At 32.0% G+C, this 26,937-nt stretch overlaps 2 protein-coding genes and 1 long non-coding RNA gene across 3 annotated transcripts; 2 read left to right on the plus strand and 1 right to left on the minus strand.

Moving 5' to 3' along the window:
• Positions 1-5,017: 5,017 nt before the first annotated feature.
• LOC129944661 (UDP-glucosyltransferase 2-like) lies at positions 5,018-16,091 on the minus strand. Its single transcript, XM_056054253.1, has 5 exons — positions 15,887-16,091; positions 15,297-15,821; positions 14,789-15,228; positions 6,042-6,154; positions 5,018-5,981 (listed from the first exon to the last, which is right to left on the minus strand). The coding sequence occupies exons 1-5, from the start codon at positions 15,994-15,996 to the stop codon at positions 5,580-5,582; spliced, it is 1,590 nt and encodes a 529-aa protein (XP_055910228.1). The 5' UTR covers positions 15,997-16,091; the 3' UTR covers positions 5,018-5,579.
• Positions 16,092-16,197: 106 nt separating this feature from the next.
• Positions 16,198-18,395, plus strand: LOC129944663 (uncharacterized). The gene is made up of 3 exons (XR_008781474.1): positions 16,198-16,382; positions 16,472-16,532; positions 17,027-18,395. It is a non-coding gene; the product is annotated as an uncharacterized LOC129944663 (long non-coding RNA).
• Positions 18,396-23,631: 5,236 nt separating this feature from the next.
• On the plus strand, positions 23,632-26,263 carry LOC129944662 (UDP-glucosyltransferase 2-like). Its single transcript, XM_056054254.1, has 5 exons — positions 23,632-23,831; positions 23,900-24,424; positions 25,122-25,564; positions 25,635-25,747; positions 25,817-26,263. Exons 1-5 carry the CDS (start codon positions 23,716-23,718, stop codon positions 26,207-26,209), a joined length of 1,590 nt encoding a protein of 529 aa, XP_055910229.1. The 5' UTR covers positions 23,632-23,715; the 3' UTR covers positions 26,210-26,263.
• Positions 26,264-26,937: the final 674 nt, after the last annotated feature.

A 26,937-nucleotide genomic window follows, 5' to 3' on the forward strand; every position in this document is an offset into this window, starting at 1 on the left:
TTAAAGCCAAGCCAGCAAACAACCGGCGTTGTCTATGGTTATGAACTTTGTGCTCCTAGGTTAGTTAGATCTTGTATGGGTGTAGGACCAAGTCCCGACGCAAAATTCGACAAGTTGAAGTCTGCAAAAGGCCGAGTTCTTCTGCACAGTGAGGAATAGATTGCATCGGGTTCTGCTGTACACCTTGAACGTACGGGTGTTGGCTGATTATCGTCCCAAATTTGACCACCAAACGTTGAAGAGCCGAGTGTGAAGGCCCCAAAAGTTTACCCTAAAATGGGAGCAAAGCACGCAATGCAAAGCATGTCAATGTCGAAACTCATTTTGATAATGAAGTTGTATCATTAGAACGTGATGTTTAATCGTGTAACTTGCCATGATGATTTGGCATGAACAACTGAATAATAAACCAAAGATTTGACAGATGTCACCAAAACAAAATAGAAGAGACGGGGCGCTAAAATCTATAAAAAAAAAAATAAATTGGGTGGCGCGACAGTCCGTTGAGAACCAAGGCCTAGTGACTTACAACTCTCAACCATTCCTGTGTGCGAGTAATGTTGTCAGGAATGGAGGGCACCTACAGTTTATATGCCGACTCCGAACGGCTAATTTTTGAGAAAGCACTTTTTCATGAGAATAGTTACTCTTGGAGAATTTGTCAATTCCTCGCAAGAGGCAGTACCCGTGAAAAGACTTTAGATGGCATAGGCAGGGATCGAACCCAAGACCTCTAGTATGACAGTCCAACGCACTAACCATCATGCCACGGGTACCACTGGCGCTAAAATCTACCCGCGCCAAAAAAAAACCTACATTTAGTAGCATTTTCAGTTGAGTTTTATTGTTTGTAAAAATAACAATTAATACAATTTTCTTAAAACAAAACAGTTTTCAAAAAAGTTAGTTTTATTTATTTATGAAATATTTTTCTTTAAATAGCTATAAGAAAGCCACTTACTGAACTTTTTTCAAGTCCTTTCTACACATTATAATGTTATAACAAAAGTTATTTGAATTCTCATTCTTGACCGACGAAAATATTTTGTCCTTATACACACTCAAAATATTAGATTTAGACCTTGACAAATAGGACCGTTTTCAGTATCTTTCAATAATAAATTACTAAACTAAAAACAAGTTTAATGAACAATCCATATTATTTATATTTTCACTTTTTTAACTTTCCCTAAAAAGTTATTGTAGTAGGTCTGATTTGTCGAATTGAAATGTTTGATATTTCTCAATGTTTCAAGGTCCCCAGAGTGCGTGTCTATTCTCAGGATACAATTTTTCTTCGTCTATTTGTCAAGAGCCGGGACAGATATCGACTACATTTTGTTACACAGATGATACCATTTAAAAGATTCAGAAAGAACTCTCCTGGAATTTTAGTGGTAGGTTTTTTTGGGGTTGGTCAATATCTCGGTTTTTATATTCCCGTTTCTTAAAATCCCGTTATTTAAAATCCTGCTTTTTATAATCCGGATTTTTATAATACCATTTTTAAAATCCCGTTTTTGCAATCAAGTATTTATTACAAAACAGAACAATATAAAAAAAGTAAAATAAATACAATAATATTAATAAAATGAGAATTTTCTTAAATTCTTTTTCTTGTAACCTTTAAAAAATATAAGATATCAAAAATAATTATATAAAGTAAAGTAGTATCAATTTCATAACTATTTTAGTTGAACTGTATACTGTAGGTTATACGACGCAAAAAACCCGGATTGTCAAAAGAGGGATTCCAAAACGCTTCTTAATTTAACATTCAAACCTTTGACTCTTATTGTTATTTAGTTAAATGCACGTATTACGTAAATAAAAATCGGGATAGTCTAGATTTTTCGGGATTTTGAAAAAGCAGGATTTTAAAAATCGGTATTTTAGAAAACAGGATTTTTAAATTTTTTCCGGATTTTTTGAAAGCGGGATTTTAAAAAGTGTGATTCCGATATGCTCCTGTTATTTTGCTTTAACAATTTAAAAAAGTGAGTATTTTGGTTGGCCCAAAATTTCTCAAGAACTATAAAAGTCACCAAGTAAAATTTAACGAATAAAAAATGATTTTACCTCCAAAATAATTTAAGACCACGACCAATAAAGTTTTTGACATTTGGTAAATTTTTGAGAAAAATTTAGCAAAAATCGACTTAATTTTATATGTAAATAAAATAAAATAAATAAATACATCAAAGACACAGGCTCTCTTTTTTTACGAAAAAAAGGAAACCTTGTTTGCTTCCATACAATAGCTATCAAAATTCAGATTACAACTTTTTTACGAAGCAAGAAAACCTACAGAAACAACAAAAAAACCGATAAGGAATTGGTTTCGATTCAAGAATTATGAAAACAAAGAAAGATATTGACTTCAAAATGTGTATCTCACACAATATATTGTTATTAACTTTTTGATAAAGTTATAGAAATATCAATGGACGGGCATACGTGTTAAGTTATAAATGTCGGTTGCATTCTAGCCTCATTTTAAATATTGTTTCGCATTTTTCACTTCTTCGTTTAAAATAGATTTGTCCATAAAATGAAACGCGACCTTTTTTAATATCGTCAAAAAGCGAAAAACGGTAGACTCGTCGCGGCATTTTCGCTATTCCGTAAAATTAATTCTCGGTTCATTAATTTAATAAAAATACTAAATAATAAATTACGTGGCTTAACAGTCCGTTGAGAAATAGGACCTAGTGACTTACGCCATTCCTGTATGCGAATAATTCTGTCAGGGATCTACAGTTTTAAGCCGAATCGGAATGACTAATTTCAGAAAACACTTTTCATGACAAGAATTACTCTTGGAGAATTTGTCAATTCCTTGCAAGAGGCAGTACCCGTGAAAAATCTTTAGATGGAACAGGCAGGGATAGAAGCGAAGACCTCTAGACAGTCCTACGCCCTAACCGTCATGCAACGGGTACAATTTTTAATTTATTTTAATTTATCCAAGTGCTCCGCGGAAATATTTGTAAAACTATAAAAATTGCAAGACGGACTAGTTACTAGTTAATTTCGGGCTTCTGATCTTGTAATTTTGATCGCATTAGTCCGCACAAAGTTATTTCAATAATTTTATTTCAATTTCGGTTTTCCATATATTTACTTATTTATGTAAGTGCGAAGAAAAATGACGCAATAGAGACAGCGGGGTCAGAGATTTCTGAAGGTTTTGAGTCTGATAGTTTACTGATAGTTCCACGGTGATCAATACTACAGAAAAAAAATCAGTTAAAAGAAAGTACCACGATTCATATTTGAATTCGAGATTTTCTAAGACAAGTGACAACAAACCCCAATGCGTAATTTCCGGCAAAGTGTTGCCAAATAGTGAAATGTTTCCAGCAAAAATGAAACGTCACTTGGCAGGGATTCCTCCAGATTGCAATAGCAAACCGACTGATTTCTTTAAAAGAAACTATGCTGAACTTACTAAATCTCAAACTATTATTATTTATCACTCAAATACAGTGAACGAAAATGCGTTGATGGCGTCCTACTTGGTGGTAAGTTTTCGAATCGCTCAAATTGGTGAAGCCCATACCACTGCTGAAAACTTATTAAAGCCATGTGTTAAAAACATTGTTGAATGTTTGGGTGAAAGGGGCAAAAAATTAGTTGACACCGTTCCTTTGTGAAATAACACAATATCAAGACGAATCAAAAACTAAGCGGAAAATATGGAAGCTACTTTTCTTTTACGAATAAAAGTCACAAAATATGGGCTGCAAATGGATGAATCAATGGATTTTGCAGAGTTGGCTATTTAATAGCATTTGTGCGCTACTAATATCTACAGTTCTTTCAAAAGGATCTGCTCTTCTGCAAGCCGTTACCAATTTTTAATTTAATGACAATATTTTTCTTGTAAATGAGATAACAAGGGTTAACTGCGTGGATTTATGCTCGGACGGTGCCATGGCCATGACTGGAAAAACATCCGGTGCCTTCGCAAGAATAAAGAAAATTGGTAAAGGATGCACCAGTAGCCATTGCGGTCTACATTACCATGCCCTTGCAATGAAAAAAATTGCGGTCTCCCTTAAAGAGGTGTTTGACTAAAGCGTGAAAATAATTAACTTTATCAAACCACGGCAAAATAATACAAGACCGTTTAAAGTATTGTGTGATGACATGGTTAGCCTATATACGCCTTAACTTCTTCACGCATAATTAAGGTAGCTTTCTCGCGGAAAAAGACTTACGTGGCTTTTCGAAATGATAGCTGAAGTTAGAACCTTCGTCGTTGACTGCAACTTTGTTTTGGGGGGTTATGTTGTGTATTGAGCCTTGGTTATTGAAATTGGCGTTGGTTATAATAAAATTCGTATTCTAGTAAAGTTTAAGTTGGGTTTCGTAAACTATACCTTGACAAATTTCGGTCCAAAATAGACAGCCTCATATTAGATTCCTTTTATCGTTTTGGTTTGTCTCGGTTTCACTATACGTTTCTCTTCTCGTAGCCATATTTAATTTTTAAAAAAATTTCAATTAAATGAAATATTTTGCATGACCTTAGCAATGATAAGCCATAAATCATAGTTTTTATTACCTAAGTAAACAAACCCATTAAAATCCACGCCATTTATTGACATGCAAAAATGTACATATTTTTTTTAGGGACTTAAGTTATCTGCACCAAAAAAAACAAACTTTCTATCACATCTTTAAGATTTAAACTCCTAAAGATTCAAATAAGGCTACCCTTAAGACCAACACTTTCTTTAAAAGGCAATACTAGATTCGTATACTCCCACCTTGAACTAAAGTCTCAATGTCTTCTTTACGATTTGAGATTATTAAAAAATTGATACTTCGTAAATCGAGACTGACCTACCTTATCGTAAAATAGCACACTCCTCCTCCGCCTTAATAGATTCATATGTCTTAAATCTGATCTCATTCAGTATTTATGGTAACTCCCCCACAAAGAAGTATTAATTTGACTGACTTAAAGGAGGTCATTGGCACGTTTTCTATTCAAAAAAAATAGTAAAAATAAAACAAACAAACAAAAATCATTCATACTTTAATTAGAAATTATGAATTCACATCAATTTTAATTAAGAAAACTATATTTTTAAAAAATCTCCCCCTTTCTTCACGATGCAAAATCTAGTTCAATCTTAATTTGAATAGAATTTATTACAAAAGTGCGTATTTATTTAGATGACTTTGCAATCAAGAATTCTTTTCAAAAAAAAAAGATTCACCTCTATTTTGATGATTGCTCACTATTTTTTAAGAAATAAAAGTTTATGCTAAAAAATAAAAACAAGCAAGTCAACGAACTTTCACCAATAAAAAAGTTTAAAAACAAAACGAAAACACACAAAATTCTACTCCAACACGTTCATTTGTTAAATTAGAGGCTTTTGACCAAATTTGTAAAAGAACTTAGGCATCATTTTTTTGTATATTCTTCAATCTTTATACAAAAAGATTTGATTTTTTGTTAATTTAAGGTTTGTTTGTTTCGAATATAATTAGCTGATTATTTATGTTCCATCACATTGAATTGGCTTCGCATAGTGAAATCAAAATAATTACGTAATGGCTGATTAATGGGTCTTTAGTTTTGATGTTCTTTTGATATTGCTTTGAGGACTCAACTTTCGCCAAATCAATAGAAGAACTTTGACAGTAATCCAGGTGAACAATGCCAAAAAAGTCCATAGAACAAAGAGAATATCCAGGGAATTGGCTTGAAATATGTTTAACTTTGCGGCTGGTGATTCAAGATGAACAGGGTTCGGATTTCGTAACAAATATTCCGTCCACCAAATTGCCAAATCTAAAGGTTTTATGGGTCGATCACGGAATTCAGCTGAAATTCGTTTGATATTGGCTGCAATTTGAGGGCTTTCCACAACATTCTTGATGGCATTGATTAGTTCAATGGTAGTCATGGTTCGGAAGTCAAGTTCTACGGCTATGCCTGACAAAATTGATCTTTGGATGTTCTATAAGAAAAAAATAAAACAAATTAGAATCTTTATAATTTTTGTTTTGTTAAAATTTACTCGGTGTTGCTCGAAATACAATGGAACTCCAATCATAGGAACACCTCGAAAAATAGATTCGTGCGTGCTTAGAGCTCCACAGTGTGTAACAAAAGCCTTTATCTTCGGATGAGCTTGAAAGAAAAAAATAATTTTTTTATTGTGTGTTAGCCATGCTAATGCAAACTGAAATTAGTAAAATGATAACATTATTAGTTATAATGATGGAGAAGTTCCAAAGTCAATGTCAATTTTATGAAAATGACCTTCAAAATTTGATTACACAAAATATTGCAGTGCAAAGGCTAATTTGTTAAAAATGTAGACTCAACACTTTTTAATTAGTAAAATGATTGTTTTATAGGTTTTGGAAATATTCACGTGGAAAGTTCTGAACTTATGTTAAATGCAATTAAATTCTGTTTGTTTCCGTGAATATCAAAAAAGATCACCAAAATGACGAATATGTCAAAACGCATTGTGAATAATTAAAAATACATTCCGAATTTGTTGAAAATTTGGGATATATTGATATTTAAAAAGAGGCTGGGATGCGACCCACAATGATAACTTCCCATCCCGTCTGTCGATTTGTCTTGCTTAAAAGTTTGTCTATATGTACTGTTCAATTCGATTTCTCTCAAAATTTTATCAGATGTCAAAAACATTATTTTTCGTTGCACCAAATAGTTTTGGAGATGAAATCACATTTTAGTCGTAAAATTTAGCAGGTGACAAATTTTTTCAGTTTTTTTGATGCATACAAAAAACCGTTAAATGGATTTTTTTTTCAAAAAAATATACTTCTTTCATATCACGTTACAATATATGTATTATATAAAATTTAATTCTAGTCTCTAGCTATTTTAGTTCGTAAGATATATTTGTTTGTTTCAGTTTTTACGTTTATCTGTTGTAATTTATAAAATAACTCTAGCGGCAGTGAAGAGAAACATTTGTTTTTCCAGTTTTTCGGTTTTATTTTGAAAACTATTTGTCGTATCAAAAAATAATCTTCTACAAAATTAAAGCTTAAAAATTTCCTAGAGAAATTTGATATCGATTTATTTTGTCTTGTTTTAGTTTGTAAAATAACTCTATGGGCATTTATGGGAAACATGTGATGATTTTTTCAAACATGTTGACCACGATTGTGTACCTAAAAACGTTTCTGGAAACTCTTACAATAAAGAAAAAGTGTATTGAAAATAGACGAAGGATGTGTATTGCAATAGGGCATAGCATTATATCAGCTGTGTGTCCCAGATCATTCATGTCTCCAATGGTAAGCAGCATTGCCTTATTTATATACAGAAAGATTAGTTCTTAGAAGTTGGTAAACCTAATATCAAGCTTAAGGTTTTGTTCTTCATACAATGAAGTTCAGTTGTTGAAGATATCAGCTATTTGCCACATTCGACCAGATTCAAGCGGTTTATTTTACCAATTTGTGTTTGATAATGCCAGAACGTTAGATAGACTAAATAAATTTCATTCTTTGAGTGGAATAAGATGCATCGCTGCATAGGAAAAGAAACTGACACGCGAATGCAAAAGCTGAAAAACTATCTTGTGCTAAATTAACTAGAGAAGTTGGAGTACTTCCTTTGGGAACATTTCAAAAAACAGGTGTCGGAAAAATTTAGTTTTTGAGAATGTAAATGCGTGTTCCGAAGAAATGTAACAGTCAAAACCATGCGACACTGTCTGTGTGACAAATTTGACCAAAAATAGTAACCAGCCTTTTTATATAAAAAGTAAACAAATCATTGCCACAGCTTCATCTGAGTCCCGTCTATCAAAATGCGTAGTCAGATTGGGTCGATTTCAACTGTTTATTTCCTATATTGGTTCACAAGGTTTTTTGATGAGTGGAAATGGTCTTCAAGAGTTGATGAGTACCTCCTATATACGCTCCGGTTTCTGTTGAAAAAATTCTGCAAGGAAAAGCTTTCGCTAAAGTAGTACGTGTTTTAATAATAATAATGGAACAAGTTGACATAAGTCAACATGAATGAAAGGAAATCCAAAATATCATAAAAAATTTTGTAGATGAGTCTCCTTCGTTGTTTGCACTAAAACAACCCTCATTTTATCCAATAGTGAGAAACTACAAACAAATTTCAACAAACTCAAATCTAATAGACCAACAGCAGCCTTATGGATTCAGTTGTTTAATATGATTACGCTTAGCCATATTTACTGTATGAAGAACAAGATTCCATATTTCCATGACACTTCTCGTACGCCAAATCATGCCACCTGTATTTGCAGGACATGATAAGCTGCATTCCGTGATGACCCCAGATGAATTTAAAAACTTTGTGCAAGAGGGTTACTTTGCTATGAGAAGAACTAACCGATTTTGGGCAGGGGTGCGGTACAAACTCTAATACGTGGAATAAAGAGTGTGGGTGGTTTGACAACAGAGGGGCGTGGAATCATTGGTAGTGTAGGTCTGACTGCTACTCATGAAATTTTCTCATCACTCACAGAATTCACTGGCGTTCTTTTTTCTACTAGTGAGCAACATGAAGATTTTGGGGAGGCACGTAAAATTAGGGATAATACAGACATTGCAAAGCTGTCAAAATGGTTCCAAAGTTATCCTTCATTTCCAGTTACAAATGATCATGTCAATAGTGAGTGGCATTGTCGGAGATGATAAAGTAACCTCCTTAAATGCTTATTCTCTAGGCATTCAGGCAATAAGCCATATAGTGGGACACATGTTTTCCTTAAATGCCTCTATAGAGTTATTTTACAAACTAAAACAAGTACAAACAAATCAATATCAAGCTTTAATTTTGTACAAGGTTATTTCTTTGGCGTTAGGTAAAAACGTCTTAAGTCAAAAAATTGCATTTTGGGCTTTTGATAGGGTTTAATAACTTATTTTTTTCTCTTTCGTTTGGTACTTACGACTAAAGTCTAGCACAACTACTTCCCATCGTAATAAATTAGTATTAAGGCAATAAGTCTGAAAAATGCATACTCGGTTGGGTATTAACGTCTTAAGTTGATTTAAGACTTTGTGACCGATGCCTCTGAAACATTAAATTTTCTTCTAAGTACTTAAGTCAACTTAAGACTTTTATACCTAACGGAAAAATCAAAATGGAGCATAGCCTACATTATACTTATCTTTATTTGGATTTTGTTTTTAGAAAAACAGTCAACAAACTAAACAAAAAAGCGAAGAAATAAACGGTTTTTTCATCGTCTGATCTAGTTACCTGTCACTTTTTTTGTTACAATACCAGGGTGGTCACTTTACTGCAATTGCAGTAGATAAACTGCATTTTTTTCTCAACATAAATCTACTGCCTTGAAATAAAATCTACTGCACTTGATTTTAACGAAGATTCTGTACAAGTGGGACTTACTGATTAAATTTAATAAGTTAATATTTTTAGATGGTATATAGAAAATCAAAAATATTATTAAAAATCTGCTGCAGAAAATTTCTTTGAAGTGGTAACATTTAGAAAAAACCTCCAAAAACGGAACAAGAAAGCGAAGAAAATAAACGGTTATTGCAACGCCTGTCTAATCTAGTTACCTTGTGCTTTTTTAAACGCATTTCAACTGAATAATAATATCTCACTTATCTCATTACTATTTCAGTGTTTGGTTCTCTAAATTCGTGTGAAAATATTTTCAACAGCAAATAATTTAATATTATTATTCGATAAGTGTTGTGCAATTATTGTAATGAGTAAAAGAAGTAAATACATATTGAATTTAGCTTTGGCAAATTCTGGAAACCGTAGTAAGTATGCTTTATTTTTAATAGAGAGTAATATTAAGAATTAAATAAACTGTTTATCAGAAAATGCTGGATGTGCTTCTGCTGCTGAAAAAACAGCTTCACCTGAGTCTTCACCAGCTCCTTCGTTACCTGCTGATTTGCCAAACATTTTTGATTCTGATGATAGCATTATGGATAAAGATTTTGTCCCAGAAGAAGAAAACAGTGATAACGAAATAAATGATGTTGCAATGAGTTCAATTGAAGTTAATCAAGAAGCAGAAGGTGAGAACATGGAAATCAATGTAAAGAAGTAGTCTAGGCGCATAAGAAAAGAACGAACTGACCAAATTCATAGCGGCAAAAGTTACGTCAGTGTAAGCGGAAAAGTTGTTAAAGCAAGAGAATTACAAATTTTAACAAAATGTAGAAAATAGTGCAGTTCTTTCCTTAAAGATGATATAAGGAAACTAATTTTTGACGAGTACTGGTCGCTTGGCACCCACGACAAAAGAGTTGCCTTCATCGCAAATCTTATAAATGTGAAAGAAAAACAGGTTTCTCGCAAAAGAAAAGTTGGGAGTACGAAAAGCCGGGAAGTTACTTATGAATACTTCCTTGAAGTAAACGGTGCAAGAGTTTCTGTGTGCAAGGGTTGTTTTAGCAAAACTTTGAACGAAAAAGAACGGTTCATATCAAACGCCATCAAAAATAAAATGCTAAGCACATCCGGCATTACAGTGGACGACCAAAGAGGCAAAAAAGCTTCGAAAAACAAAAAATCTGCAGAGGAGCTTAATGAAGTCGTGGCTCATATCAAATCATTTCCCAGCTATGAAAGCCATTACACCAGGCGTACAAATGAAAAGAAGTTCTTACCTTCTTATCTAAACTTGAGGATTATGTACGACCTATACAAAGACGGACGAGAGAATTTTGTCGGTCGTTCAACTTATGAGAGGGAATTTCACAATTTAAAACTCTCTTTTAAAAAACCAAAAGTGGATACCTGCTATAAATGCGACACCCTTAACATGCGTGTTCAAGTTGCTGCTAATGAAGAAGAAAAACAAGAAGCTGAAAACCATCTCCAAATCCATCATGAGCAGGCTAGTGCAGCTTACGATGCCAAAAAAGCTGATAAGCTAGCAGCACAAGACAGCACGCAAAAAAAATGCTTCAGCTTCGAACTTCAGCAATGCTTGCCAACACCGTTTGTTGGATCTTCGGTAGCATTTTATAAAAGGCAGTTATGGACGTATAACCTTACTGTTCACGATAATGCTACCGGAGATTCAACACACTACATGTGGCATGATGCTCTAGCTGCTAGAGGGGGAAATGAAATAGCTTCCTGCCTGTATGCTCACTTGAAGAAGCTACCTGATTGCGTGTCTGAGGTCACATTCTATTCAGACACTTGCGGGGGACAAAATAAAAACAGTCATGTGGCGGCTATGTTTTTAATGGCTCAAATTAAGTTCCCCAATCTAACCATCAACCACAAGTTCCTTGTTCCGGGTCATACACATATGGAATGTGACGTGGATCATTCAATGATTGAAAAACAAAAAAAAAAAACTAAAACACCTGTTTATCACCCCCACGATTGGTTCCAGCTAGTAAGAACAGCTGGCTTAAAAAAGAAGTTTCAAGTTCATGAAATGCAGCAAGAGGAATTCTTTGATTTTGCTGCTTTACTGAAGACAGTTTTTGTGTGCAAAAAAAAAAAATGCTATTAACGAGCAGTTTTCTTGGCATAATGTGCAATGGCTGCAATACCAGCAGAATGGGTTGGTTCGATACAAAAACAACTTAAACCACATTGAAGACTTCAAGATTTTAAGCTTCCTAAGAAGAGGAAAAAATAGATGCCTCAAAAATTATCCACTCCAAGCAAAGTACAGAACTTTAGTCCCGATATCTGATGAGAAAAAAAGGGATTTGTGTTCTCTTTTAAGCTTAGTACCACCTGTGTTTCACGACTTTTATAAAAATTTGCCAACACCGCAACAAATGATGATCCCGATTTGGTAGATGAAGACGAAGAAACAGAAACTACATAAATATTAATTTTTCTTAACTTTATACTCTTAACCTTTTTATAAATAAAAGAATTTCTTATTTAAAACTAAATGGCAATGTTTTATTTTCTGACTTAAGTCATACAAAGAAACAACATTTTTTCAAATAATACGAAATGAGAGGATCCTAAAGACTTAAGTCATCAAAATAACGGTAAAAACTTATGAATTTGAAAAAATGTATTAACATGTTATATAGGTCATCATTTCAAAACTTATTTACCATCATTATTTTTTCACATAAGTTTAATCCAGATTTGTGAATAGCTAATCAACTTTCAATTTGGTTTTAAGAAAAACAGCAGTTTCTGACTTAAGACCTTTTTGCATAACGTCAAAGATTTTTTGATACGGAAAATAGTTTTCAAAATAAAACCGAAAAAACGTATGTTTCTCTTCACTGCCGCTAGAGTTATTTTATAAACTATAACAGATACGAACAAAATCACCTAAGCTTTTTTTTATAAAATTTATTGAGTTTTAATTTGGGAGAACGAAATTTTTTGATACGACCAATAGCTTTCGAGATAAACGTGAAAAATTGAAACAAACACCATGTTTCTCTTCACTACCGCGAGAGCTCACGTCGTATTCTTGGGGACTTTCTTTGGGTCATCACCAGACATCTCTTTGTAACTGTGCCAAGTTTCAAAACTGTTGGATTTTTTTTTGAGGTGAAAACCTTTATTAACTGGACTATTAATATTTTTGAAAAATAATTTATTTTGCAGATTATAATTTACATTTCAAAATACATGCAGATACTTATTTAAACAGACCTTTTGGCCTTTTGGATCACCTATGAACGACCCAGTTGTGCATTTAATTTTTTTTTGGGACATAACTTATTTTGGTATTCGTACACATTTTTTTGTGAAAAACCTTCAAAGAACGACTTTATTACACAATTCGGACACAAGTATGAAATGTCTAAGGAATGACTTAAGTTTCATTTTGAGACAAGTTTCAGGTATGACCAAATTCTTTTTATATTTTTAAATTTGGGCTAATTTTATGATTTGGTACAAGAATAATTATGACTTGTTTCTACAAAATATAAGGTGAATCATTTGAGTTTACAATTTAGGGAACATTTTTTGAAGACATTTTGGGACAATTTTACACATTTCTACAAAAATGTAATTTTGGTTCTTTTCTCCAATTTAATGATTTGGTAGGAGAATTATTGTGATAAAATTTGATTTTTAATTTTTATAGGACTGACTAATTAGCAATTTGACAATTTTAGTTTTTGGGACGACGAGTGATTATAGCATACAAAACTTATAACATTAATTTCAAAATCCTTGAAATTTTTGGATGTTTTTTATAGCAAATAAAACGTCTTGAAATTTTTGGACAGTCTTACAAATTTATGAAACAATTTATTTTGGTTTATTTTCAGTTCTATGATATTGGGACAAGAAAAATCATTTTGAATTTATCTTAAACAAAATGTTTTCAAAGACATTTGGGACAATTTTAAAGGTACAAATATTGGTTAACCCCGAATAACTCACGACCCAATAATGCTATGCAATAAACTGTATATAATAAATTTTAACGTGATACTGAACCAGTATACATAAAAAATGATTTCATCTCCAAAATAATTTTTCGCAACGAAAAAAAAAACGTTGCTCAAAGTTGGTAAAAATTGAATTTCAACTGAAATATCTTTTCAAAAACTTGAAATTATGGCTTCAAAACTATTTTATCTTATTAGAAATATTGTTTTTAACATTCGGCAAAATTTTGAGAAAAATCGAATTGAAAGTTTTTTACATAAAATAAAAAACTTTAAAAAAAATTAACAAAGGTTGGTAAAAATTGATTTTCGACTGAAATATTTTTTTTAAACTTTAAGATTATGGCTTTCAACTAATTTTTACTTATAATAAATATTGTTTTTAACATTTGGAAAAATTTTGAGAAAAATCGAATTGACAGTTTTTTTTTACAAAAAATAAAACCTAAACAAAAAAAATAATAAAAGTTGGTAAAAATTGATTTTCTACTTAAATATCTTTTCAAAACTTTAGAAATGTTAGCTTTAAACTACTTTTATATCTTAAACATATTGTTTTCAACATTCAGTAAAACTTTGAGAAAAATCGAATTGACAGTTTTTGTTTACAAAAAATAAAAATATAAACAAAAAAATTAATAAAAGTTGCTAAAAATTGATTTTCGACTCAAATGTCTTTTTAAAACTTTGAGATATTGACTTTAAACTACTTTTGACTTTTAACAGATATTGTTGTCAATATTTAGTAAAATTTAAAAAAAAATCTAATTGGTGGTTTTCGTACAAAAAGAAAACAGTACTAAAACTTGGTAGAAATTTAGTTTCTACTCAGCTTTCCAAAACTTCAAAATATTGTCCTTAAACTTTTTCTTATTTCACAAAAAATATTGTTTTCGTTATTCAGTAGTTTTCTTATAAAAATCCAACAGTCCGTTTTTAAATAAAGAAATAAAATCTACAAAAAATAATACGCAAATTTCACAAAAACTGATGTGTTCTTGATATCTCCCAAATTAATTTCTTTTATCCAATTTTTAAAAAATTATAAAATGCTACTTAAATTGGTAAAAATTTGTTTTGGACTAAAAATCTATTTAATAAAACAAAATTTTAAAACTAAACTATGTCTACTTGCATATATGAAAAATATTGTAATTTTAAAATTTGTAAGAATAGTTCAACTAACAACTTTTTCAAAATAACACTAAAACCTACAAACTTATAAGCAAGACAAATAGAAAGACCCAACCTCTTTTTCTTATTTTTGGGACATGAGTGATTTAAGAATTCAATACTAATTAAGAAATACAAATTTTTGAACCGTTTAAAACCGTGCCTTAAGACTATGTATTTTCTAAACAGTTAGATGTACGTGAACATCAAACATTAACGTAATACAACTCACCCAGAAGATCACTTTGTGGCAAAAATGGCCTAACAAACACATTACCCGGAAGTTGCTTTTTCAAATATTTCACATCGAATTTCCAAATGAAATCATACTGAGGAAGCCCTTCCATAGCATTCAATATCACATCAATTTGATCGTCCTTAAAGTCGGTGCTTTTCATATTTGTTCCAAATGACACCATCACAATTTTATTCTTCCGACTATTGTTAAGGAAATTCTCAAAATCCTGAGGCAATGGTTTGGCATCGAGAACTTGCATCCCACCGATTTCAATAATATTTGGTGGCACTGGTTCAATATAGGTTATAACTGGATGTGAGTTAACCATCGAGAGTTTTGTGTGTTTTTCCAATTGGGCTAGTGTTGGCATATCTTTGGAGAAGTAGGGCCGCATAATTGAATCGATTTTGGGGTAATATATCAATCGACGATATCTAATGGGAAAATAATAATTGAGTTATTAAACCAGTTTCACGTCAATTTTCGGCGTAAAATAACTCACGCTGTATCGAACATAAATAACAGCGTGTTCTCGAATCGTTGCCAAAAACTCATTTCTCCAGTAAAACTTGTCGTATGATAGGGAACATAAGCTGGGTAATTGTGACTTGACATTCCATCTATTGTATTGGGAGGATTGAGATACGCACTTACCCCAATCAATGGTGGATATTTGAACTTGTGAAGAAATCCCAAGAGCATCGGACCAAGAGTGTAGTCATTGAAAATCAAATCGAATTTAAAATTGTCGGGATAATCCAAAAGCTGTTTCATTCCTTTTGATCGTGAAAGGCCAAGACAAGTCTTCCAACCGGCATCATAGAACATGGGAATCGAATCAAATGGTCGGATTCCAATCAAACTTGTGATGTCAAACTTAAATTCACTGTCATACATCGAGTAGCCTTTTTCCAAATGAATGTAATGCAGATTTGGTGGTAGTTTTTCCTGAGGTTTTGGCATATCAACTGACAGAACTGTCACATTGTGACCGAGTTCGGCTAATCTTCGGAGCAGGACACTATTCCTATAATTTAATGTTCGCAATACTTCAAAACTGAGTTATTCGAATATTTATTTAAAATTATTTACCAAATGTGATGACTTGGCGATGGTATTCCCATCAGCCCCAAAATATTAGCAGAATTAACCAAACTACTACTACCAAGAAAGAACACTAATATCACATGAAAGTATTTCATATTTCTGAACTAAACGGTTTTATCTTAAGAAAATGTTTTCAGAAAAATTATGAGTTTGATCTTTATTCAAAAACTCACAAGGCACAACTAAAAATGTTTTACGGATCTCCCAACCGAAATAAGTTAAAATACAACTTTTTAAAGGTAGTTTTGTTTGATTGACAAGATCGCATGTGCATTCTGTTTATCTGTTTTCTAAGCAATGAAAAGCAGTTACAGTAATAATAATAACAAATATTGAGATAATTATGAAGAAATAATCATTGCTAAGTATAATTATGATGTAAGTAGAATGTCGAAATGAAAGCATGACATTTCAGATTTGTTTTTCTAGCGAATAAGAGGATGGTGCCTTAATCTTTTGGAATAAAAAAATTGATTCACACGTGATTATTTAATCTTTATTTCAGTTGATTTAAAACAGTTAGACAAAGGTTTACTAAATTAACTTACTGTTTATTCTAATTGAACCTAGGGTTTTTGACATAAAAGTCTTAATCACGTGAAGCACTGACTGTGATAGACACTATTTGAAGGTATTAATCCCTTTAATTACTACTAGAAGCCAAACAATTTTCAAATCTAAATTAAATACAAGAACAACTGAAATCTTTGTTAACAAATATTGTCCCAAAAAAGCTTGATATTTCAGTTTTGCACCATTTGGGTAATGTAGTTTGGCAATGCAGAGCTTTGTAATGCAATGCATTTAAATTTCCTTCACATGCGAATTTACCTTTCAAGTGTTAACAAGCGTTTACGAGTAATTTTACTGAAATAAAAGTTGTGGAATTAGTTAAAGACAAGATGTCAGAATCTATTACAGGTAAGTATTTCAAGCAAGTTATTCAAACAAAAAAAAGTTAATTTTTTCTGTGAATATTACCATGTGTTAAATCCTTTGTGAAAAAAGTAATGTAGAGTTAAATCTCAAAATTTTTGTCATCGAAAGATTTGAATATTGTCTTTAAAACAAATCTAATTTTAAGTGCCGCTACATTGCGCAACTTTCTTTTTTTCTCTTTTATAGATACCAATCCGCTCTTGTTGACCTTTGCCTTTGTAACGTGAAGACATTTTTTCATTTACATTTAATGAAACCTTGTTGAATACATTAGTTCCGAGTGATGTACAAGTAGTGTTTTACTACACGCAATGTCAAGAAAATCCATATCTGAACTAGAAGAAGAGGAGCGCATTACATGTCTTGCATACAGCAAGGCATTTCTAAGCCAACTCTTTAAACAAATTAAATTAAAAAAGTCTCCAGAACAATCTTTAAAATATGAAAAATCATGGCTTTAGAAAGTGATCGAGATTCCTTTCCATCGTATTCCAGTGGCGATTCCTCCGTGTGTTCCTGGAAATGGGGATCAGATGGAAGTGGAGGGCACCCGCGATATAAATCAAAAATTTTTAGTAAATCCAGGAGCGAGTGCTACCTATTAGTGCTAACGTGCAAAGTTCCCTTAGAATTAAAAAAAAATAACTAGTAACGATCATATATGGACTAACTCAAGAACATCTTCTCCGAGTATGAAAAAGAAAATATTGAAACGATAAAAACAGAGTTCAACCGAATGGAAGATGAAATTAACAACCTTGAAACTTTTAAAACTTCAAGCATAATTTTTAATGATAAAACTGTTTTTGTAAATCATTCTTTTTTAAAAACAATGGTAGGTGCAATGCTCAGTTTGCTATATATGCAAAGCTTCGCCTAAAGGTATGAATAATCGTGATCTTATTCGTTTGGATTGAAAACCCTTCAGGTGCAAATACGATTTATGGAAGCTCTTTTACAAAAACTTACAAGCCAGAGGGTTTGAAGAAAAATTGGCGGTTAAACAAAAGGAAGAACTTTTGCATTCGCATTGAGAACTGAGCTTGGAGTTTTCGTTTGTTTTCTAAACAAGGTAGAGGAAACGGCAATGACAGCAACACAGCCCGAAAAATTTTGAAAAATCTAGCAAAAACCGCTTGAATAATAGGATAGGATACAGAGTTGGTTGATTGTTTCGAAATTAAAATATTCCTGGTATTATAAGTCCACAAGTGGTCACAAGATGTTGTTGTATGAAGCTGACATAATAGACAGTTTGCTAGTTCCCTAGAAATAATAAATATGTTCATCATTGCGATCTCAACGGTGAAAAAGACTTTATTCTGATGAATGTCCTGAAATTATATTAGACCCGAAACAAAGATTTAAAGTAGATTTTTTTTCAAAATACAGTAAGGTTAGCTTGATACATATAACATAAATTTTTCATTTTTAAGTAACATAAGCGCACGTTTAAAAAATAAAAATGTACGTGCTTCGTGCCTTAATTCACAAAATGTTATAACATTAGGTCGTTTTAAAGATTAAGATGGAGAAGAATTGTTTCAAGAGTTAACCTAATTTTAATATCCCACTTGTTATACCACAAATCTCAAGTTTAGATGTGTTAAATTTAATTTTTAGTTCAAACCTTGAAGATTTTGTTCCGAATTCAGTAATTGCTCTCCAAATCCCTAATACAATCCTGGCCACGATAGCTTCAGGAGAACGTAGTTTTTCTAAACTTAAAAGTATTAAAAATTGTCTTAGGACAACCATGACTCAAAAGATATTGGTGGGCTTATCTATAATGTCCATTGAAAATGAATTATTAAAGTCTTTAGACTTTGATGATCTCATTTCTGAATTTGCAAAATGTAAATCGAGAAAAGTAAGTTTCCAAGTTTATACGTTTCCCTTCTGATTATTTCATAGCTGCGTTTTAATTTATGGTTTAGGGTTACTTGGGATACCTCAATAACAAACAACGCACTGAAAGTCTAACTTCTGGGTAGTGTGGGAAAGGCTTATGCTTGTGTATCAGTTTATGTGTGAAAATATAAAAAAGCGGGGCTTTCTACTAATCTTGCACAAAGCGCAAGATTGCCTGGAGCCGGCCCTGATTCTATGCAAAATTTTACTCTCAAATTTTATCAAAAGTAATAGTTTGTGTATTCTATTAGTTCGTTTAAAGAAACAAAGATGTAATATTGTCCCAGTGTTTCATATTTTAAATATAATAAAAATGTAATTTTTTTCAACAAATTACAAAAATATAATTTTTTAAGTCTACAAAAAAAATTAGGATGATTATTTATTCGTTTTTATTCAATGTCAAAACGAAACTTCTTATTATAAATCCGTATAATTAATTACAAAAGAAATTTAATTGAAAATTATTGTTTGGTAAAAATAATTCGATTTTTGTAACAAAAAAAACATACAAATTCTTCCTCGGTTCCAAGGTTATTTGTCAAAGACACTTCTTTTGCTAGCTCTGTAAAGAGAGATTAGCTTCTCTTTGCTAGGCAGTCACCGCCAATTCCACTCTGCCAGTGAGTGTAATGACTCCGCCTGTACTTGAACGAGTTAGTGATTCTATGGGACCAATCTTTTTTCTCACTCGTACTGTGGCAAGGGTTCTTCTCAACATTCATAAATCCGCTGATCCAGATGGTATCCCCGCTATTTTTTTGAAGTGGTGTTGTTCAACGCTGGCAAAACCACTGCGTAAGCTTTTTCATCTGTCCTACTCCTCAGGTCTCGTTCCGAGAGGATGGAAAACTGCATTTGTCCAGCCCATTGCCAAAGAAAGCGAATCCTTTTCACCAACTATTTACCGACCGATTGCACTTACGTCCCTTCTTTCCAAGGTCATGGAAACGCTGATTAAGAATGAGCTCAAGAAATATCTTGAAGATCGAAAGCTTCTTAATGACCGTCAGTGCGGCTTTCGAAGCATAAGGTCTACTGGTGATCTCATGGTTCATCTCACCGAACAGTAGAGCAAATCTTTACATCGCTTTGGAGAAAGTAAGTTTATCGCACTTAATTTCAAAAGCATTTGATAGGGCTTGGCATCAAGCTCTCTATCGAAAATTCGTGTTCAGTTTTCATGAATCTCTGCTTCATTGGATTAGTAATTACCTTTCGGATCGTTCAAAACAAGTAGTATTGGATGAATTCAAGTCTGAAAATCTCAAAATTAATACTGGTGTGCCTTAGGGCTCTGTTTTATCTCCAACACTCTTTCTCATTTTTATTAATGATCTCCTGTCTGCAACATCTAATCCAATACATTGTTTCGCTGCAAAAGTTCTCTTAGCTTTCCATATTCATTTTCAGACAAACTCATTAAATTTTGACCTGAACAGCACTGTAAAATGGGGAATAAGAAACCGCGTGGAATTTAATGCTTCAAAAACCCAATGCTGTCTTCTATCGTCAAAGCGAGATATACCCCCCATTGCCATTATCCATGGATGGCACATGCATCAATGAGACATTCTTGGTATGTATGCTACCAACCACTTTTTATGGAAAGATCACATACGCGATGTCGGCAAAAATTCCGCAAGCTGTTTGGGTTTCCTTAGGCGATGCAAGAAATATTTCACACCTTCTGATCTGGCTGTTATCTACAAGACGTATATACGTCCAAAGCTTGATTATAACTCCTATATCTGGGTTGGTGCTGCTGCAACTTACTTATAAGATTCTTGGATAGTATTGAACGCAGAACATTTAAATTGATAGCTGATAATATCGTCATAAGTTCATTTAATTCGCTTGAACAACGTCGTAATGTTTCTTGCCTGACCCTCTAGTGAAATAGCAAACTGCATTCCTCCTCTTGAACAGTTCAACGGTAATACTTGCGCATCTAGGAATGCTCATCACTCATCAATAAACCCTCGAGTCCAACTTCGGTCGTACTGTCAAATACAGAGATTCTTTCTTTAGCCGGACTACGCGAATGTGTAATGCCTTACCACACTATTCAGGAATTCAAAACCAATGTCCACCGACATCTCCTTTCAAACATTCTCTCCTTTTCCTAGTACTCATACTGTGTCTCTGCATAATAAGGGTAGTAATATTCCCTTGAGTGTTTGCTTTTTATAAAAAAAAAGAATGTCATTGAAAATAATTTTGAATCATTTTTAAACCTACAAAACATTTAATTTTCGTTTTTTTATTAAATTGAAACTGTCTTTGCATTTTTTAAAGAATTTATAATTAAGTTTTGGCAATATCTTATTTGGGCTGTCAAATTCATTTCTTTTTTAAATTTTTGAAAACAATATTCAAAACAATACCTCCCCTATTTAGAGCTCAATAGAGTTAAAGCGAATTATGTAAAGAGCAAATTTGTTTTAAATTGAATAAAATTAAATAATTGTACATACATATTTGGATATTTGATTTATTTTAGAACAAATTTGGTTAGCATACAATTGTTTTAGTTGCGACTTTTTTTAGAACCAATAAAAGGAAATAATTCTGTCACATACTATTTTGGAAAAACTTTAACAGGAAAAAATACTCGCTTTTGAAACAATTTTTTTTTTGGCGCTCCTCTCGTATCAGTGTTAGTACAATGATATATAGCCTATATCCTTCTTCAATAAACCAAAGTTAGCTAACTCTGAAAGAATTTTTCAAATCGGGCTAGTAGTTCCTGAGATTAGTGTGTTCAAACAAACAAACAAACAAACAAGCTCTTTATTTTTATAATATTAGTATAGATAATCCTTACACGACAAAATTGATCGATAAGACACACAAATTAGTATTATCTAATTTGTTATGGTCGAGATTCAGCAGATTTTCTTATCGACAAAATTGTTACTATGTACTTGTTATTTATATCATTTATGAATTGATTTTAGCATCATAAAAAAAAAATATCAGTTATTTTAAACTACAAAAAAAAAAACGAAACAAAATTTTCCATCAATTTCAATTCGTATTGTAGAATTTTTTTAGCTTTTTTAAATTTAAATCTATGATCGGAATTCAGTCCATTTTATTAATAAGAATACAAAATTTAATATGCTTAAAGATAAATAAATAATCATCAATATCAGTTCAATTATTGATAAGATTACACAATTTAAAATAAAAAAAAAAAACCTTCATTCATTCATTCGTTTTATTTTGAACTTGTTCTTATCGAATTTCTTAATAAAATTTTGAAGATAGTGTTTATTTATCTGTTGCTACTTAAAATAGTAGTTTTTAAATTTAAACTGATACTTTCAGAATTTCGAAAAACTTGTAGAAAATTGTAGTTTGGCAGCACTATTGGCGAACAGTTTTTGATCATAAAGTTTAAATTCGTTAGAATGTTATGGGTCCCCCTAATTTCTATTCGCGTCGATAAATTTTGTTAAAGTTTGTTCTCCATAAACAATAGCATCATAAAATTTAGGAAACTTACCCCCTCATCAATGCATACGCTTTTGCTTGTTCACTTAATAAAATTAATAATAAATAAAATTCTATATCTGAACTGATTACGTATGAAATAAATTGCAAGACTGGGTCAGAGACTTGTGTTTTTAGTCATGGTTAAGAATTAAGAGATTAAAATATTAAACCTTCAAAATGCTAGACATGTTTGTTTATTAATGATAATTATAAATTTAAATTATAATGAATTTTGACAATACATACAATGTTTTTTTTTTTTCATTTTCAACTCTCAACGAAAGTTTGTTTGGTCTTCTTAAACTTGATTTATTTTTTTTCAAAACCAAATTACACTGAAAGAAATAAATAAGCATTGGAACTAAAACTATTATTATCGACTAATAAAATTACTTCCTTAAATTATCCACGACAGACAGTACCGTACACAGAAAAGACATGCTATGCCCATATGTCAATTCTAAAGGATTTTGACGTTTAGCTTTGGGGAGCTGTCATTTTAAAAACTGCCATATTTTGACATTTGAGAAGTAAAAGTGGTGGCCAATTGGCAGATATTCTATTAGCGAAAGCGTTTTTTTCGGGTGCCGGAAATTACGCCAGAAAAAATAACGCCAGAATTTTTTTGGAAAAAACGCCAGAAAATGTTTTCTGCTTTAAATTGGAAAAAGAAGCAGAAACGCGTGGACATTTGTAATTTTCGTTTGAATCTGCAACTGCTTAAGCTTGCAACTTTAAGTTGCACTCCGACCATATTTTCATATGTCTGCACGGCAACAACACTACGTTGCATGTTTTTTTTCCATAACGTCAAGTGTCAATTATAAATTCGCGAAAGCAACTAAACAATAATTTTTACAATAGATGATAGAGACAAAGAATGTGTAGTAAAACTGTTTATTTATTACAGCAGTTTATACAAAATACAGTTTTTCATGTTTAGGAAAAAACGCCAGAAATTTGATTTCTGGCTTTTTTTCCAAATACTTTTTTTGCCTTTTTTACATTTCTTTAAATGGAAAAAACGCGAGAAAAATTTTAGGAAAAGATGCCTGAAATTCCGAAATTTTTCCAGAAAAATTTGTGGATTTTTTTCCAATAAAAAAAAACCAGAATTTTGTATGAAGAATTTTCTGGCGTTTTTTCCAAAAAAAATTCTGGCGTAATTTCCGGGAGCCGTTTTTTCATTACCTTGACATCTTCACTTTCAATTCACTGTTAATATAATATTTTTTCAAATATTTAAGTAAAATGAAAATAGAAATTCAACCATGTACTTATTTCTTTCAGTGCAATTCTAGTGCAGTGATGATTTTAATCAATTGAATAAGAAGTTAAACTAGAAAATTATGGGGTTCGCTTAGCGCTTTAACTTAAATAAATAAAACAGTTGAACGCCGGCTTCGTTCCGGAATTGATCGAAATTCTCAAAGTTAACGTCGTCGGTTAGAATTGTTATCAAAATGTTTCGTTTATTTGTGGTCTTTATATTCTATATTTTGAGTTTTAGTATTAAAATCACAATTGGAGCTAATATTCTAGCATTAATGATGGTTATATCTCCAAGCCATCACATTTGGTATACTTCTCATGTTGCCATCATAAATCAAGTTTTAAAAGCATATTTTTGTCACAATAATTAAATAGGAATAGCGCCCTGACACACACCCTTGCCGAACAAGGTCACAATGTCACTGTTCTATCGGTTGATCTACCCAAGCCAAGTGAAAAACTTCCATCCAATCTGCACTATATTCACTTGGAAGAAGGATACTCAATTTATAGTGGCGACATTAAAATCGATCTTAAGGATTATTTTGGAATAAGTCCGTTGCAACAGATTCCATTGTTTTATGACACTTGTGATACTCTTAATCAGTATATTGTCAAATCTAAGGGACTGCACACACTTCTCAACTATCCAGATGATTTTAAGTTTGACTTAGTTTTGAATGATTATACGATGGGACCACTTTTACTTGGATTTATGCATAAATTTAAATATCCACCATTGATTGGAATGAGTGCTTTTCTTAATCCACCGATTACAATTGATCAAATGTCACATCATTACTTTCCGGCGTATATTCCATATCATTCGACAATGTATTCACCTGAGATGAGTTTTTGGCAGAGGCTGGAAAACACTTTGATTTTTATCGGAGATACAGCGTAAGTTTAACAAAAAAATAAATACCATTTCATTCGCAGGACATAAAACAGGTATGTATGTCATAAATTGAGTGGACTGTCAAAATCGAAAGTGTCAAAATTAAAAATGGCTGCGGGTTTCAGTTGTGTGGCATGTGTCAGAATGAAAATGAAATTTGACATTGACGTGTACACAAACGATGAAACAATTCTTTCTATACTTATTGTGTAGCTTGTTTGTTTTTAAAGTGGGTTATTCAATTCAAACCTTGCATAAACCGAATGTGTGCGAATGACCGAATGGAACTTAATGGGTGTTGAACAAATTTAATCAATTACGCAATGCATAATGCGAAGAAACATTGAGTTATAAAATTGGTTAAATGACAAATTATTTAAATGACAAATTTAGATTACAATTGATGGCCTTGTATGATGTACAAGAATAGATCTCAAAGCGCAATTTTCTTTATTTTTGGTTCCAAAAAAATTTTCAATTGAGCATTAATTTAAAAATTGCGATAGTGAGCAATATTTAAAATTATGTTGACGTTTATTTTGTATCAGTTTCTGTTTACTTTACAAATGTCAAAGGAGGTTTGACAATTGCCGCCATTTTTAATCATAATAAGAGTAACCTTCAATTCTATTTCAAACTAAAGTTAACATTGTACGAGTATATTAATTTTGTATGTATATATCTTTTTGTGTTTTAAAGATACCGTCGTTTAATATTTCTACCCCGTGCTGATGCCACAATTCGTCCTTTCTTCTCCAAGGACATGCCATATTTGGGGGATATTTCAAAACATACCGCCATATCGCTAGTCAATTCCCATCCAGCTATCAATTACGTTGAACCACTGCCTCCAAATATTATTGAAGTTGGCGGAATGCAAATCAAAAATTCCAAACCACTTCCCAAGGACTTGGATGATTTTATGAATGATAAATCAAAATTAGGAACAATTTTGATTTCCTTGGGAACAAATATGAAAAGTGAAGATTATACTGAAGAACAAATTCGTACAATTGTCAATACGATGAAATCTTTGCCAAATTATAGTTTCTTGTGGAAATTTGATGCTAAATATTTGAGGAAGGAGAAACTACCAGAGAACGCCATTGTTCGACAATTTTTCCCTCAGAGTGATATTCTTGGTAAAAAAAAACTCGAATTTTTTAAAATTGAATTTTATCTTTTGTTTTTAAATATTTGTTTTTAATTTAGCTCATCCTAAAATAAAGGCATTTGTAACACATTGTGGTGGCTTGAGTACACAAGAAGCAATATGGCGGGGAGTTCCAATGGTCGGAGTTCCGCTCTTTTTCGATCAACATAGGGTAAATATACACTGTTTCACTTTAGTTCGTCTTATTTAACTTCTCACTGTATTTTATTTTTCTCCCTAGAATCTTCGGAACGCTATGACAGTTGGAGTTGCTGAAAAATTGGATTTTTTCACAATGACCACTGAGAGTTTGAGGAAAACCATTTTAAAAGTCTTAGAAGATCCACAAATGCAAGCAAATATAAAAGCAGCATCAGTTAATTTTCGAGACAGACCAATGCCACCTTTGGAAACTGCAGTTTGGTGGGTGGAATACATGCTACGAAATCCTAAACCGACTCATCTCAAATCACCTGCTGCAAAACTTAATATATTCCAAGCAAATTCTTTGGATTGTTTGCTATTTATTTTAGTTGTTTTGCTGTTGGTTATTTATACAACAATTAAATTATTGTTGTTCTTATTTTTAAAAGTTATAGGAATACAAAAAGCTGTGAAACAAAAGACAAACTAAATTCTTGTACGAAATAATAAAAATTGGATTTTGATCTTTTTAGAGTTTACATAATTCTTATTGAATTTAATTTAAAGAATTGCATAGAAAAACAATGGACTAAGAAATACTGTCAATGTGGATTGTGTCAATAATTGCAGCTTAAGGTTACATTACCTAATCCAGTGAGTCAATGGGCAGGTTCAGACGACATGAGGGACTTGAAAGTTAGACAAGTTTCTAGTAACTGATTGCCCAGCTGCCAAAAAATTACCTTCCAATTAAGTCAACTGTAATGGAAAAATGACTGGAAAGTTAGTCAAGAAAAATCTCTGTAGCTATTAAGTCAAGTCTACTTCTACTTCTTCTTCTTTCTGTAAAAGGGTTCCTTGTCAATTTGGAAAATAAGAAAGAGGCTGGGATGCGACCCACACTGATAACTTCCCATCCCGTCTGTCGATTTGTCTTGCTTAAAAGTTTGTCTATATGTACTCGTATCAATATTTACCAAATTTGCGTAATTTTTTGTAGATTTTATCTTTTATGAAAAAACGGACTGTTGGATTTTTATATAAAAATTACTGAATATTGAAAACAATATTTTCTGTGAAATAAAATAAGTTTGAAGCCAATATTTAAAATTTTTGAAGATATATTTGAGTCAAAAATCAATTTTTACCAACTTTTATACATTTTTTTTAGGTTTTTATTTTTTGTACAAAAACTGTCAATTCGATTTTTTTCAAAAT

The sequence above is a fragment of the Eupeodes corollae genome, chromosome 2 (genome assembly GCF_945859685.1).
Source record: "Eupeodes corollae chromosome 2, idEupCoro1.1, whole genome shotgun sequence".
Taxonomy (NCBI): Eukaryota; Metazoa; Arthropoda; class Insecta; order Diptera; family Syrphidae; genus Eupeodes; species Eupeodes corollae.